General features: G+C 36.1%; 1 protein-coding gene across 8 annotated transcripts in view; it reads right to left on the bottom strand.

Annotated features, from left to right (window-relative positions):
* The window catches only part of DIAPH2 (diaphanous related formin 2), a 971,442-nt gene that overhangs the window by 915,846 nt on the left and 38,331 nt on the right, over positions 1–17,265 (bottom strand). For 5 of the 8 annotated variants that reach the window (XM_027053564.2, XM_053201433.1, XM_053201431.1 and 2 more), the window contains exon 2: positions 184–216. The exons of 1 other annotated variant lie outside the window; for it this stretch is intronic. In XM_027053564.2, the coding sequence (XP_026909365.1) occupies positions 184–216 (33 nt within the window). Of the gene's footprint in view, positions 1–183; positions 244–1,443; positions 7,164–17,265 lie in introns of those variants that run through there. 2 more of the 8 variants (XM_053201436.1, XM_053201435.1) reach the window with 2 other exon arrangements.

Raw genomic sequence — 17,265 nt, 5'->3', positions numbered from 1 at the left:
TCTTTATACTGATTTTTCAAAAAAAGAAAAGTCATTCTATTGACAAATTGTCCATTTTACTATACTTTGTAAACATCTAGACATTTTATATCTTACATACATCAATGCTTTAATGTCCACCCACTTTAGTAAAAAGGCAACATGCATAAGTAACATAACAACATGCTACTAAAACCACCTTACCACATCATCTGCCAAAGTTTTTATTTGAATGTTCTATTAAAATCAAAAGGAAAAAAATACCTGTCAGATAAGAGAAATTCATAGATCAAACAAATAATTGAATGATGCTTATTTACTTATTAACTATAATCGAAAAGAATTAGCAAGTTTAAATATATAACTATATACATTCTTTACAAAAGGAGAAAAAAAAATTTTAAGGATTAAAAATGAAGATTTGTAGGGGGGATACCTATGCCTTTTAAAGACTGATTTGACTTAAGATCCCAAAGTCAGATTTGGATCAGATACCATTACCATAGTGCTCAAACATGAGAAAAGATATAGCAAAATCATAACCCCTTTCAAGTTTGTTCAAAGTTTTAGAATTGACAATGTTTTTAAAATAAATTTTTTAAAAAAGGAGAAATGTCACATTTAATAGTAATCAAATAGCTGAGTGTAGAACTCAGTTACTCTGATATTTAAAAGGCATCTTTATAAATATTCTAGATAAAATTGAATTCACTGATTCTGTTAATATATACCTATTTCTAAAAAACTCCAACACTTGTTCTTTGCATGGGATTTTCTACTTCTAATGCTGAAAAGCAATGAAAATGCTGTATCCTAATTAATACAGTGGTTAATACAAACTACCAAACAATAAAATGGGCACCACTATTTGGAGAACTAGAGTGCAGCAATACTAAAGTAATAAAGCAATATTACATTAAAGGAAAGTAATATTTAATAATTTAGTAATCTTCCATGATTTAGAAAATAATTCAAGATCTTACAATAACATATGATCAGCATGAAGGGCAGTTATTATTATATCATAAATATGTTGAAATGCTAATTAAAATTTGATTAGGAAGGAAAAAGATTTTTTAAATTTCTATTAGGAATTGAAATTAATCTTTCTGCCACACCCTGTACATTTAGTTCTTATAACAGAAGCTAAATGATATGCATCAACGTTGTTGTGCATGCTCACATTCCTTTTTACTAAGGAATCTGTGGTCATCCCACTAGTAAGGAGAATTCATGATGAGTTCTAACTAAGTGAGAATTATTTGGTCTCAGGATCTCTTGAAATTGTTCTTCAAATACCACCAACCAAATGCTTTTAAGGATCATCTTTCTCTGGATCAACTAGGACAAATACACTATTATATGTATAGTTTTTTTTTCTACTTTTAATTCATTGATTCCCTCAGGGACACTACACATTTACATTTCTGTATGAGGTCTTCATCACATCCTGCTAACACAAACCTCAATCAATCTTTATTGCCTAGGAGAAAAAAGAAGGGGGAACTGAAGCCATTTTAAGAGAGATCAATCCACAGCAGGACTATCTCTATGTGGCATTTTCTCTTTAATTTTCCTTCTGGGTTAAAGAAAACTTTTATGCCCCATGGCAAGCTTCAGGATTACCTATATTATAAAATCAGAGTGAGAAATGTCAAATCAAAAGTACCTCAACTACCCTGCCACATTCCAGATATGTACCTGTCCACCTGTCTTATTAGTAAGTATATTAGACAATTCTTCAAGTAATTGCTGCTTTTCTTCTTTTTCCATTCTTTGGGGTTATAAACTCAAAATTAAATGCACATCTGTATCTTCAAAGTGAGAATGTAAATTAGGTGAAATATGATTTAATTTAGTCAAATTATCTAACTTAAGGTTTAAATATGTCTAGAATGCTTTAAATATATATCTCAATTGAATGTATGTTGACAGTTTGATCATGGGGTAACAGAAACAAGAAAAAAAGTATTGCTAGTAATATTTTCACCTTCTCTTATGGGAAGAAATTTGAGTTTTATTTTCTACTCTCACTTTTTTTATTAAATTTTTTTCTATATTTAATCACATAGTATGGCATTAGAGACTATTAAAGTTGGGCAGAATTTAAGATAATCTGGTCAAAAGTTTTCATTTTACAAATGATGAAACTGAAGCTTGAAAGAGGCTAAGTGATCTGTCCAAGGACCACAAACCTATCTGGTTACAAAAGTGCATGCTAACTTTCAGTCAACATACCAACTTTTCAGTTAGTATAATCAAGATCTACAATACTAGGACTGAATTACTGACTTGAAACAATTCATAGTAATCTCAAATTCACAGATACCCCCTTTAACTGTCTTTTCACATCTTAATCCAGGGAGTCAAGCATCTTATCAAAGAGCATTCCCCTGGCACCCAAAGTCCTTCCCCAACACATCTTACATGTAATCCTGCAAGGCCCTACTGATCTGTACTCTCTTCAGACCCCTCTAACCTCATTTCTTGCTACTGTCGCTTTAATTCCCTCAGCTCCAGTCACACTGACCACCTTACTCTTCTTCAATAATGCAATAAAACACATGCACTGGCTCTTCCCGCTACCTGGAATACCCTTTCGATTTCCATATTTCCATATCCATTACTCCATAATCCCTCCTTAAAAGGAGTTTTTTGCTCAGTGAGACCCAATCTGTCCATCCTATTTAAATGGAAACACCAAGGTTAGAAGATGGCAGTGGAGTAGGAGGACCCTAGGCTCACCTCATCCCAGAAAACAACTAGATAACTATCAAATCACCTAATACCTCAGAAATTGACATAAAAAAAATTGACAGAACAAACTCCACAATTAAAGGTAGAGAAAAGGCCACATCGAAGAAGGTAGGAAGTGCAGAGACACAGTTTGGGAGGGAAACATCTTCCCCACTGCAGTAGGGAGGGAGCTGCAATCACAGAGAAAAGTGAGAGGTAGACTAACATACAGGGAAGCACAAGGGGAAAATAAAATCCCTGTAGAAACTGTCTTGGAAAGTAAGAGGGGCTGAATTTCATGACTTCTGACAAGAAGCAGGGCTTAAACCCTGGAATTGTAAAGGTCAATGGGCTTGGCTGCAATAGAGCCTAGAGGATATTACGGCTGCTGTTGGAGAGAAGGCAGGCAGGCAAAAAGACCTATGGACAAACAGCATGGCAACAGTGATCTGAAGAGCACCTAGGCCACAATATGGGGAGTTTATTTGCTCATTTCAGAATGCATCCCAGAAAGGCGGCAATGGAAGGTGCCATTTCCCTCTGCTGCCTTTCTTCAAAAGCACAGGGCTACCTGTGGAAAACATTGCTGTGCCAACACTTGCTACCTAACTTGTTTACACCAAACCCCACTCTCCATACCCTGGTAGAACCACAATTCTGGAAGTGCCACTTTCACTTGCCTCAGTGGCAGTACTGTGGACCTCTGAATCGAGACTAGTCTAAACCTCTTCTCACACTGCATCCACCCACTTGGGATATTTGCAGTATTGGTTTTGGCAGCAGTGAAAAGGTCTCATTTCACAAGCAGACCAGAGCATACCTAGTCAAAATGGGCCACATTCAGTCCAAGGACCAAACATTGCTCACAAAAGGCAAAGAAAGTCTCTGCAGATGACTGGCCTGAAGGATAAAGTGGCCAGGAATAAACATTACAGTACACAGAGCACACTAGAAGACACTGCCCAAAATGCCAGACCCTGGGAAATAGGGAAAACCACTACAGGACCTCTTCTTCATAACGCCATGACCCACAAGAACAGGAGACATAGCTGACTTCCCTAACACAGAAAAACAGACATAGAGACTTACACAAAATGAGAAGACAGAGAAATATATCCCATATGAAAGAACAGGACAAAACCACAGCCAGCGATCTAAGTGAAACAGATATAAGTAACATGCCTGATGGAGTATGTAAAGCAACGATCATAAGGGTACTCACTTGGCTTGAGGAAACAGTGGAAGACATGAGTGAGACAAATAACACAGAGATAAGGAATAACACAGAGATAAAATGCATAAATGAACTGAGAAACATTCTTGATGGAATGAAGAGAAGGCTGGAAAAAGCAGAGGGAGTAATTAATGACCTAGAAAGCAGAGTAATGAAAACTAGCCAAGCTGCACAAAAGCAAGAAAAAATAATTGTGCAAAATGAGAATAGATTTAGGGAATACAGTGACTCTATCAAATGTATAACATTTATAGTACAGGAGTCCCAGAAGGAGAAGACAGAGAAAAGGGGGCAGAAAATTTATTAAAAGAAATAATAGCTGAAAACTTCCCTAATCTGAGGAAGGAAACAGATATCCAGATTCAGGAGACTAAGGGAAATCCCATCAAAATCAACAAAAGCTGACCCACACCAAGATATATTGTATTTAAATCGCCAAAATATAGCGAAAAAGAAAAAGTTATAAAGCAGCAAGACCAAAGAAGACATAACATACAAAAGGAAGCCCCATAAGGATAGCAGGGGATTTTTCATCAGAAACTTGGCAAACCAAAAGGGAGGGGCATGGCATATTCAAAGTGCTGAATCAGCAGCCAAGAATACTCTATCGAGCCAGGCTATCATTCAGAACAGGAGGAGAGATAAAGTGTCCCAGACAAACAAACACTGAAGGAGTCCATGACCACTAAACCAACCCTGTAAGAAATACTAAAGTGGACTCTGAGTGGAAAGGAGAAACCAAAAGTGACAGTATGAAGGTATGAGATACAAAAGTAGTAAAAATATATTTTTCTGTAAAAAAAGTTAAAGACCCCACAAAATAAAATGATATAAAATATGACACCATATACGTAAAACATGGGGACAAGAATGGGTTCAAACTTATATGACCATCAAATTAATATAGACTGTTATATGAAGAAGAGATTATATACAAACAGAATGGTAACCATACATTAAAAACAACTAATAAAAATTCAAAGAATAAAGAGAAAAATTCCAAATATATCACTAAAAAAATCAGCAAACCATAAGAGAGACATACAATAAAGAATCAGAGAAAGTCTTCAGAAACAAACACAAAACAAGTAATAAAATGGTAATAAATATATATCTATCAATAATTACTTTGAAAGTAAATAGACTAAATGCTCCAATCAACAGACATAGGGTGTCAGAATGGATGAAAATAAGACCCAGCTATATGCTGCCTATAAGACACTCATTTTAGACCTAAAGACATCTGCATATCAAAAGTGAGGGGATAGAAAAACATCTATGATGCAAAAAAATATCAAAAGAAAGCCACAGTAGCAATATTTATATCAGACAAAGTAGACTTTAAAACAAAGACTAACAAGAGACAAAGATGGAGAGAGAGTATGTAATAATAAAGGGAATTATACAAGAATATATAACAGTTGTAAAAATTTATACCCTCAACATTAGAAGCATACAAATATATTAAATAGTTAATAACAAACATAAAGGAATGAATCAATAATAACACAATAATAATAGGGAACTTAAATACCCCACTTACATCAACGGACAAATCATCTAAGCAGAAAAATGAACAAGGAAACAATGGCTTTAAATGACACATTGAACCACATGGATCTAACAGATATATTTAGAGCACTGCATTCTAAAACAGCAGAATACACATTCTTCTCAAGGGCACACTGATCATTCTCCAGAATAGATAACATATAGGCCATAAAACAAGCCTTAACATATTCAGGATTTAAGTCATACCATACATCTTTTCTGCCCACGATGCTATGAAACTAGAAATCGCCCACAAGAGAAAATCTGGAAAGCCACAAATACGTGGAACTTAAACAATATACTACTGAACAATTAATGGGTCAACCAGGAAATCAAAGAAGAAATTAAAATGTACATGGAAACAAATCAAAGTAAAAACACAATGGTCCCAAAATTTGGGGATAAAGCAAAAGCAGTTCTAAGAGAGAAGTTTATAGCAAGAAAAATCTCAAACAACCTAACCTTACATCTGGAGGTAGAAAAAGAACAACAAACAAAACCTGAAACCAGCACAAGGAAGAAATTAATGAAGATTTGAGAAGAAATAAATGATATAGAACCTAAAAAAACCCATAGAACAGATCAATGAAACCAGGAGCTGGTTCTTTGAAAAAATTAATTAGTAAACCTCTAGCCAGTCTTATCAAGAAAAAGAGAGAAAGTACTCAAATAAATAAAATCACCAATGACAGAGAAGAAATAAACAACACCACAAAAATATAGTTATAAGAGAATATTATGAAACACAATATGCCAACAACATGGACAACCTAGAAGAAACAGTTAAATTCCTAGAAACATATAAACTAACAAAAGTGAAATAGAAATAGAAAATTTGACCATGCCTATTACCAGCAATGAAATTGAATCAGTAATCAAACAAAACTTGCAACAAACAGATGTCCAAGTCCAAGACCAGATGGCTTCACAGGTGAATTCTACCAAACATATAAAGAAGAATTAATACCTATTCTTAGAATTAATACTGATTCTTCTCAAATTATTCTAAAAAATAGAAGAGGAAAGACAACTTCTCAACTCATTCTATGTGGCCAGCATTACCCTGATACCAAAACCAGATAAAGACACCATTAAAAAAGAGAACTATAGGCCAACATCCCTAATGAACATAGGTACAAAAATCCACAACAAAATACTAGCAAATCAAATCTAACAATACATTTAAAAAATAATTCACCACGATCAAGTGGGATTTATTCCCAGGATTCAAGCATGGTTCAATATTCAAAACTCAATCAACATACTACATCACATCATAAGAAAAAGGATAAAAACCATATGATGATTTCAATAGATGAAGAAAAAGCATTTGAAAAACTAAAACATCCATTCATGATAAAAACCCACAACAAAGCAGGTTTGGAGGAAACATACCTCAAAATAATAAAGACCATCCATGGAAATCCAACAGCTAAAATCATACTCAGTGGGGAAAAACTGAGAGCTTTTCCCCTAAGGTCAGCAACAAGACAACGAAGTTCTTCTTACCACTTTTATTAAACATACTAGTACAGGTCCTAGCCACAGCAATCAGAGAGCAAAAAAAGAAATAAAAGGGATCCAAATTGGTAAGAAAGAAGTAAAACTTCCACTATTTACATATGACATGATACTATATGTAGAAAACCTACCAAAAAATCCCAAAACCCAAAAACCCACTCCACCAAAAAAAAAAAAAAAAAAAAAAAAAAAAAAAAATCCTAGAACTGATAAATGAATTCAGTAGGGTTACAGGATTAAACAATCAATATACAGAAATCTGCAGCATTTCTATACACTAATAATGAAGCTGCAGAAAGAGAAAGTAAGAAAACAATCCCATTTAGAGTTGCATCAAAAATAATAAAATACATAGAAATAAACTTAACCAAAGAGGTGAATGACCTGTTCCCTGAAAACTATAAAATGCTGATGGAAAAAATTCAAGAGGACACAAAGAAATGGAAAAACTTCCATCCTGATGGATTGGAAGAACAAACATTGTTAAAATGTCTATACTACCCAAAGCAATCTACACATTCAATGCAATCCCTATCAAATACCAACAGCGTTTTTCACAGAACTAGAAGAATCCTAAAATTTGTATGCAACCACAAAGAACCCCAAGTAGTCAAAGCAATCCTGAAAAAGAAAAACAAAACTAGAGGTATCATGATTCCAGACTTCAAGTTATACAAAGCTGTAGTAATCAAAACAGTATGGTACTGGCACAAAAATAGATACAAAGATGGATGGAACAGAATAGAAAACTCAAAAATGAACTCGCAACTATATAGCCAATTAATCTTCAAGAAAGTAGGAAAGATTATCCAATGAGAAAAATATAGTCTTTTCAACAAATGGTGCTATGAACACTGGATAGCTACATGTGAAAGAATAAAACTGTACCACTTTCTTGCAACACACAGAATAAGAAACTCAATATAGGTTAAGGATCTAAATGTGAGACCTGGGGTGCCTGGGTGGCTCAATTGGTTAAGTGTCTGACTTCAGCTCAGGTCATAATCTCGTGGTTCGTGGATTCAGGCCCCACATTTGGCGCTGTGCTGATGGCTCAGAGCCTGAGGCCTGCTTTGGATTCTGTGTCTCCCTCTCTCTCTGTCCTTCCCTTGCTCACACGCACATTTGTTCTCTCTCTCAAAAATAAACGAACATTAAAATATATATATATATTTTAATTTTTTTAATGTTTATTTATTTTTGAGACAGAGAGAGGCAGAGCATGAACAGGGGAGGGTCAGAGAGAGAGGGAGACACAGACTGTAAAGCAGGCTCCAGGCTCTGAGCTGGCAGCACAGAGCCCGACGCAGGGCTTGACTCACAAACCATGAGATCATGACCTGAGCCGAAGTCGGAAGCTCAACCAACTGAGCCACCCAGGCACCCCTATATTTTTTAAATGTGAGACCTGAAATCATAAACTTTCACACCAGTGGTAGCAGCTTCTTACTAGATCTGTCTCCTGAGGCAAGGGAAACAAAAGCAAATATAATCTATTGGGATAACATCAAAATAAAAAGATTCTACACAGCAAAAGAAACAATCAACAAAACTAAAAGACAGCCTATTGAATGGGAAAAGATATTTGCAAATTATACATCCAATAAAAGGTTAGTATCCAAAATTATAAAAAACTTATACAAATAAACATACAAACAATAAACAATCCAATTTAAAAATGGACAGAAGTCATGAGCAGACATTTCTCCAAAGAGGACACCCAGATGGGCAATAGACACATGGAAAGATGTTCACCATCAACTCATCATCAGGGAAACACAAATCAAAACTACAATGAGATATCACCTCTCACTTGTCAGAATGGCCCAAATAAGAAACTCAAGAAACAAGTGTTAGTGAGGATGTAGAGAAAAAGGAATCATTGTGCCCTGTTGGTAGGAATGCAAACTGGGGCAGCCAGTATGGAAAATATGGACGTTCCTCAAAACGTTAAAAAACAGAACTACCTTACAATCCAGCAATTCCACTACTAGGGTTTTACACAAAGCATATAAAAATGCAAATTCAAAGTGATACATGCACCCTGATGTTTATACCAGCATTATTTACAATAGCCAAATTATGGAAGCAGCCAAGTGTCCACCCAGTGGATAAAGAAGATGTGATATATATACATATATATATATATATATATATATATATATATATGATATGTGTGTATGTATGTGTGTGTGTGTATATGTGTATATATATATATATATATATATATATATATATATATATATCGCTTGGAATATTACTTAGCCATAAAAAAGAATGAAAGCTTGTCATTTTGCAATGACATAGGTGGAATTAGAGTATAATGCTAAGCAAATAAGCCAGAGAAGGACAAATACCATATTAATTCACACATATATGTAACTTAAGAAACAAAGCAAATAATCAAAGGGGAAAAGAGAGAGACACAAACCAAGAAACACACTCTTAACTATAGAGAATAAATTGATAGTTACCAGGGGAAGGTGGAAGGAGGGATTCAGGTGTATAGAATTGTTGAATCACTACATTGTACACCTAAAATGAATATAACATTGATGTTAATTATACTTCAATTAAAAAAAGACATGTTTGTATAAATGACAAAAATTTGATTCCCATAAAATAAAAATAAATATATAAATCCTCCTTCAGAAGAGTAAATAATAAAATAGGTTATTGGGTATGTTATATTTAAATTATCTTCAATAGAAAATAAATTTTTTCAGGGCACCTGGGTGGCTCAGTCAGTGAAGCTTGCAACTCTTGATTTGGGCTCAGGTCATGGTCTCAGTTTGTGAGTTTGAGCCCCACATCAGGCTCCACACTGATTCTCTCTCTCCCTCTCTCTCTGCCCCTCCCTTGCTCATTCTCTCTCTCTCTCTCTCTCAAAATAAATAAATAAAACTTAAAAAATAATTTTAAAGAAAATAATTTTTTTTCTGCCAAACAAGTGTCTTTATGTATCAGTCAAAAAAGAAACATAGGAAAGGAGCTGGCAATAATAAAAAACTCCACCAAAAGAAAAAGTTCAGGGAACTGTAAAGAGCTGCTTGACAAGATTAAGCAGTCATTTTTACATAAACTGACCTTTAAAAAATATTTTTACATGGTGTATTAAAACACATTTTCATCTATACTTGTGGTGAACATAACATAACAAATAAAGAAGGTGAATCACTATATTGTACATGTGACACTAATGTAACATTGTGTGTCAACGATACTCAATTACAAAAAAATATTTTAAAGATTTATTGTCCTCATTTTTTTTTACATTTATGTAAAAAAAGTCTACAGGGACAAAGTCTCAAATTTTATCTGAATGTAATTTACATCCATCTCTCTCACACATGAGATGTAAGCAGACATTTTAGATTTTACTCTTGTGTATGAACTATAGCACTACTGTCGAGTTAAATTTTTTTAAATTTTTTTAAATTTTTTTTATTTTTTTAAACAAAAAAATATTTTAAAGATTTATTATCCTCATTTTTTTTACATTTATGTAAAAAAAGTCTACAGGGACAAAGTCTCAAATTTTATCTGAATGTAATTTACATCCATCTCTCTCACACATGAGATGTAAGCAGACATTTTAGATTTTACTCTTGTGTATGAACTATAGCACTACTGTCGAGTTAAATTTTTTTAAACAGAAAAACAAAAGTGGTCAAAAAAGAAACTTTATTAGACTCACACCCATGAATTACAAGCACTGATTAAAATCATTTTAGTAAGCTTTTACTATGCAAATCGAATTATAAGAATCATTACGATGAGGGCATATTGCACCAATGAGTATAGCGACCATATATTTTCATTAAAATCAACTCTAGAAAAGCAATAAGCTTGTGCATTAGTCAAGCAATTAGAGTTTATTAAACTTCATTTGTGATCACTTATATTAAATATAACGTAGTATAGTATTATATGAGTATTGTATAATCATAAAAGTATCACTCCAGAGTCTCAACCCCTTAAGAAAAAGAGAAATGGCTGATTTATGTATAAATTCTAATGCTGAAGTTCTGATTGAACTGCAAGAATCATTATTGTAAGAAAATTAAGTTTTAATTTTCTCAGACAGAAATTAACAAAAACAGCAAGATATAAAGATTCAACTCCTATGGCTGTTACATGGTAATACAATGATTTATAAAAACCGTGTAATTACTCTCATACAGAAATTGGACAACTAAATTGTATGTAATTCAAAAGTCTCACCACCACCTAAAAAACTTAGTCACAAAATTTTACTATGTTCTTTTTGAAATGTGTAAGTTGGCCATCGCAATAAAAATGAAGGGTCAATTATTTATGTAGGTTTAACTTGTTTGCTAACAAGGACAGAGGCAACATGACACAGAAAACCATGTTTGGTTCAACTGAATAAATATTTGAGCACCTATTATGCACCTGTTCAGTGCTGAGCACTAGGAATACAATCAAAAGCAAAATAAACATGCATTCTTCCTTTATGGAGGTTGTACTCTAGTTGAAAGTGGGTGATGGGCACTGAGGAGGGCACCTGCTGAGAGGACCATTGGGTGTTGTATGGAAACCAATTTGACAATAAATTTCATATTAAAAAAAAAAAGAAAACGAGATAAATGAAAGATCACAATAGAGAAGTTCTGAGATCTCTAAAAGAGTACTACCCTAAAATAAGCTCTATAGACAGAGGTTTTAGGGGAAGATGGCAGCATAGGAGGACACTAGGCTCACGTCGTCCATCTGATCACTGAGATTCCACCCATACCTGCCTAAATAACCCAGAAAACCACCAGAAGACTAGCAGAATGGACTCTCCAGAGCCAAGTATAGACAAGAGACCCACAGAGGAGTGTGGAAGGGCAGTGAGGCGGTGTGTGCTACACGGACTACTGGGAGGGAGCCAGGGCAGTAGAGGGGCAGCCTCCCGGACAAGACAGAGCCCCTTGCAAAAGTGGAGGGCCCAGACTCCGTGAGTTCTGACAGCCAGCAGGACTGAACATCGGGAAGGTTAAAAGTCAACAGATCTACTGAGAGAGCGGGGGCGGGGGAGGGGGGCAAGAGGACACCAGGAGGGAGAGTTGTTGAGCCCCAGAAGACGGACCTCAGCTCGGTGGGGAACAAAGGCGCTGGCCAGCGCCATCTCCCTCTCCCATCCCCCAGCCAAAATCCCAAAGGGAACCAGTTCCAGTCACCCAACTTGATTGCACCATACAAACACCCAAAGCTGTGCTTCTGTGGATCCATGCTTCCAACTGGTCTGCCTCCCTCCAATGCTGCAGGGGACCACCAACAGCAAAGCAAGCTGAGCCTGCCCCTCCCACCCCTGTGCACATTGAGGATGCTCCCCATCTAATATGCCAGATCCCATCAAACCAGCACAACAACCCTGGCAGTGTGCAGATAGCCCAGACAGGGGCCACACCACTCCACAGTAAGTCCTGCCCCTGGAAGAGGGGAAGATAAGGTACATACCACTCTGATGGTGGCCCCAGTGGTGGGCTGGGACAGACATCAGGTCTGACTGCAGCCCCGCCTACCAACACAAGTTAATCCAGACAGCACCTCAGTTCCGCACCACTCTAGGGACTATCCAAAATGACGAAACGGAAGAAATCTCCTCAAAAGAAATTCCAGGAAGTAGCGACAGTTAATGAATTGATCAAAAACAATTTAAACAATATGATGGAACAAGAATTTAAAACAAAAGTCATAAAATTAATCGCTGGGCTTGAAAAAAATATAGAGGACAGCAGAGAATCTATTGGTACAGAGATCAAGAGACTAAGAAATTGTCATGATGAGTTAAAAAATGCCATAAATGAGGAGCAACATAAAATGTAGGTGACCGCAGCTCAGATTGAAGAGACAGAGAAGAGAATAGATGAATTGGAAGATGAAATTATGAAAAAAGAGGAAGCTGAGAAAAAGAGGGACAAAAAAATTCCAGGAGTATGAGGGGAGAATTGGAGAACTAAGAGATGCAGTCAAACGGAACAATATCCATATCATAGGAATTCCTGAAAAAGAAGAGAGAGAGAAAGGGGCTGAAGGTGTACTTGAACAAATCATAGCTGAGAACTTCCCTGATCTGGGGAAGGAAAAAGGCATGAAATCCCAGAGGCACAGAGGACTCCCTTCAGACGTAACTTGAATCAATCTTCTGCACAATATATCATAGTGAAACTGGCAAAATACAAGGATAAAGAAAAGATTCTGAAAGCAGCTAGAGATAAATGTGCTCTACCATATAAAAGGAGACCGATAAGACTAGTGGCAGAACTATCTACTGAAACTTGGCAGGCCAGGAAGGAATGGCAGGAAATCTTTAATGTGACAAACAGAAAAGAAATTGCAGGCGAGAATCCTTCATCCAGCAAGTCTGTTATTCAGAACAGAAGAAAAGATAAAGGTCTTCCCAAACAAACAAAAACTGAGGGAATTCATCACCACTAAACCAGCCCTACAAGATATCCTAAGGGGGATTCTGCTAGTCCAATGTTGCAAGAACCACAAAGAACCAGAGACATCACAACAGGCATGAAACCTACAGACATCACAATGATTCTAAAGTGATATGTTTCAATAGTAACACTGATTGCAAATGGATTAAATGCTGCAAGCAAAAGACATAGGATATGAGAATTGATTAAAAAACAAGACACATCTATTTGCTGTCTACAAGAGACTCATTTTAGACCTGAGGACACCTTCAGATTGACAGTGAGGGGATGGAGAACTATTTATCATGATAGTGGAAGTCAAAAGAAAGCTGGAGTAACCATACTTATGTCAGATGAACTAGACTTCAAATTAAATGCTGTGGTTGTTTAACATAGTGTTGGAAGTTCTAGCATCAGCGATCAGACAACAAAAGGAAATCAAAGGCATCAAAATTGGCAAAGATGAAGTTAAGCTTTCACTTTTTGCAGATGACATGATTTTATACATGGAAAATCCGATAGACTCCACCAGAAGTCTCCTAGAACTGATACATGAATTTAGCAAAGTTGCAGGATACAAAATCAATGTACAGAAATCAGTTGCATTCTTATACACTAACAATGAAGCAACAGAAAGACAAATAAAGAAACTAATCCCATTCACAATTGCACCAAGAAGCATAAAATACCTAGGAATAAATCTAATCAAAGATGTAAAAGATCTGTATGCTGAAAACTATAGAAAGCTTATGAAGGAAATTGAAGAAGATATAAGGACATGGAAAAACATTCCGTGCTCACGGATTGGAAGAATAAATATTGTCAAAATGTCAATAGTACCCAAAGCTATCTACACATTCAATGCAATCCCAATCAAAATTGCACCAGCATTCTTCTCAAAACTAGAATAAACAATCCTAAAATTCATATGGAACCACAAAAGGCCCCGAATAGCCAAAGTAATTTTGAAGATGACCAAAGCAGGAGGCATCACAATCCCAGACTTTAGCCTCTACTCCAAAGCTGTCATCATCAAGACAGCATGGTACTGGCACAAAAACAGACACATAGACCAATGGAATAGAATAGAAACCCCAGCAATAGACCCACAAACATATGGCCAACTAATCTTTGACAAAGCAGGAAAGAATAGCCAATGGAAAAAAGACAGTCTCTTTAACAAATGGTGCTGGGAGAACTGGACAGCAACATGCAGAAGGTTGAAACTAGACCACTTTATAACACCATTCACAAAAATAAAGTCAAAATGGATAAAGGACCTGAATGTGAGACAGGAAACCATCAAAACCCTAGAGGAGAAAGCAGGAAAAGACCTCTCTGACCTCACCGTAGCAATTTCTTACTTGACACATCCCCAAAGACAAGGGAATTAAAAGCAAAAATGAATTGCTGGGACCTTATGAAGATAAAAAGCTTCTGCACAGCAAAGGAAACAACCAACAAAACTAAAAGGCAACGAACAGAATGGGAAAAGATATTTGCAAATGACATATCAGACAAAGGGCTAGTATCCAAAATCTATAAAGAGCTGACCAAACTCCACACCTGAAAAACAAATAATCCAGTGAAGAAATGGACAGAAAACATGAATAGACACTTCTCTAAAGAAGACATCCAGATGGCCAACAGGCACATGAAAAGATGCTCAACGTCGCTCCTCATCAGGGAAATACAAATCAAAACCACACTCAGATATCACCTCACGCCAGTCAGAGTGGCCAAAATGAACAAATCAGGAGACTATAAATGCTGGCGAGGATGTGGAGAAACGGGAACCCTCTTGCACTGTTGGTGAGAATGCAAATTGGTGCAGCCACTCTGGAAAACAGTGTGGAGGTTCCTCAATAAATTAAAAATAGACCTACCCTATGACCCAGCAGTAGCACTGCTAGGAATTTACCCAAGGGATACAAGAGTGCTGATGCATAGGGGCACTTGTACCCCAATGTTTATAGCAGCACTCTCAACAATAGCCAAATTATAGAAAGAACCTAAATGTCCATCAACTGATGAATGGAAAAAGAAATTGTGGTTCATATACACAATGGAGTACTACATGGCAATGCGAAAGAAATATGGCCCTTTGTAGCAACATGGATGGAACTAGAGAGTGTTATGCTAAGTGAAATAAGCCATATAGAGAAAGACAGATACCATATGGTTTCACTCTCATGTGGATCCTGAGAAACTTAAAAGAAACCCATGGGGGACGGGAAGGAAAAAAAAAAAAAGAGGTTAGAGTGGAAGAGAGCCAAAGCATAAGAGACTCTTAAAAACTGAGAACAAACTGAGGGTTGATGGGGGTTGGGAGTGAGGGGAGGGTGGGTGATGGGTATTGAGGAGGGCACCTTTGGGGATGAGCACTGGGTGTTGTATGGAAACCAATTTGACAATAAACTTCATATACTGAAAAAAAAAAGGCTGTACCAAGACATGAAGAAGAGCATTACATAATAATTACAGGGTCTATCTATCAGGAAGAGCTAACAATTATAAATGTCTATAGGCTGAATACGGGAGCCCCAAAATATATAAAATAATTACTCACAAACATAAGCAACCTTATTGATAAGAATGTGGTCATTGCAGGGGACTTTAATACTCCACTTACAACAATGGATAGATCATCTAGACACAGGATCAATAAAGAAACAAGGGCCCTGAATGATACATTGGATCAAATGGACTTGACAGATATATTTAGAACTCTGCATCCCAAAGTGACAGAATATACTTTCTTCTCGAGTGCACACGGAACATTCTCCAAGATAGATCACATACTGGGTCACAAAACAGCCCTCAATAAATACAAAAGAATTGAGATCATACCATGCATACTTTCAGACTACAATGCTATGAAGCTTGAAATCAACCACAGGAAAAAGTCTGGAAATGGTCCAAAAGCATGGAGGTTAAAGAACACCCTACTAAAGAATGAATGGGTTAACCAGGCAATTAGAGAAGAAATTAAAAAATATATGGAAACCAATGAAAATGAAAATACAACAATCCAAATGCTTTGGGATGCAGCGAAGGCTGTCTTGAGAGAAAAATACATTGCAATCCAGACCTGTCTCAAGAAAAAAGAAAAATCCCAAATACAAAATCTAACACCACACCTAAAGGAAATAGAAGGAGAAAAGCAAAGACACCCAAAACCCAGCAGAAGAAGAGAAATAATAAAGATCAGAGCAGAAATAAACAATATACAATCTAAAAAAACAGTACAGCAGATCAATGAAACCAAGAGTTGTTTTTTTGAAAAAATATACTAAATTGATAAACCTCTAGCCAGCCTTCTCAAAAAGAAAAGGGAGAGGACCCAAATAGATAAAATCATGAATGAAAATGGAATTATTACAACCAATCCCTCAGAAATACAAGCAATTCTCAGGGAATACTATGAAAAACTGTATTTCAAACAAACTGGACAACCTGGAAGAAATGGACAAATTCCTAAGCACCCACACACTTCCAAAACTCAAACAGGAAGAAATAGAAGACTTGAACACACCCATAAGCAGCAAAGAAATTGAATCAGTTTTCAAAAATCTCCCTACAAATAAGAGTCCAGGACCAGATGACTTCCCTGGGGAATTCTATCAGACATTTAAAGCAGAGATAATTCCTATCCTTCTCAAGCTTTTCCAAAAAATAAAAAGGGAAGTAAAACTTCCAGACTCATTCTATGAAGCCAGCATTACTTTAATTCCTAAACCAGACAGATACCCAGCAAAAAAAGAGAAATACAGGCCAATATCCCTCATGAATATGGATGCAAAAATTCTC

The sequence above is a fragment of the Acinonyx jubatus genome, chromosome X, assembly GCF_027475565.1.
Source record: "Acinonyx jubatus isolate Ajub_Pintada_27869175 chromosome X, VMU_Ajub_asm_v1.0, whole genome shotgun sequence".
Lineage (NCBI taxonomy): Eukaryota > Metazoa > Chordata > Mammalia > Carnivora > Felidae > Acinonyx > Acinonyx jubatus.
This window is presented reverse-complemented; position numbering and strand designations above follow the sequence as displayed.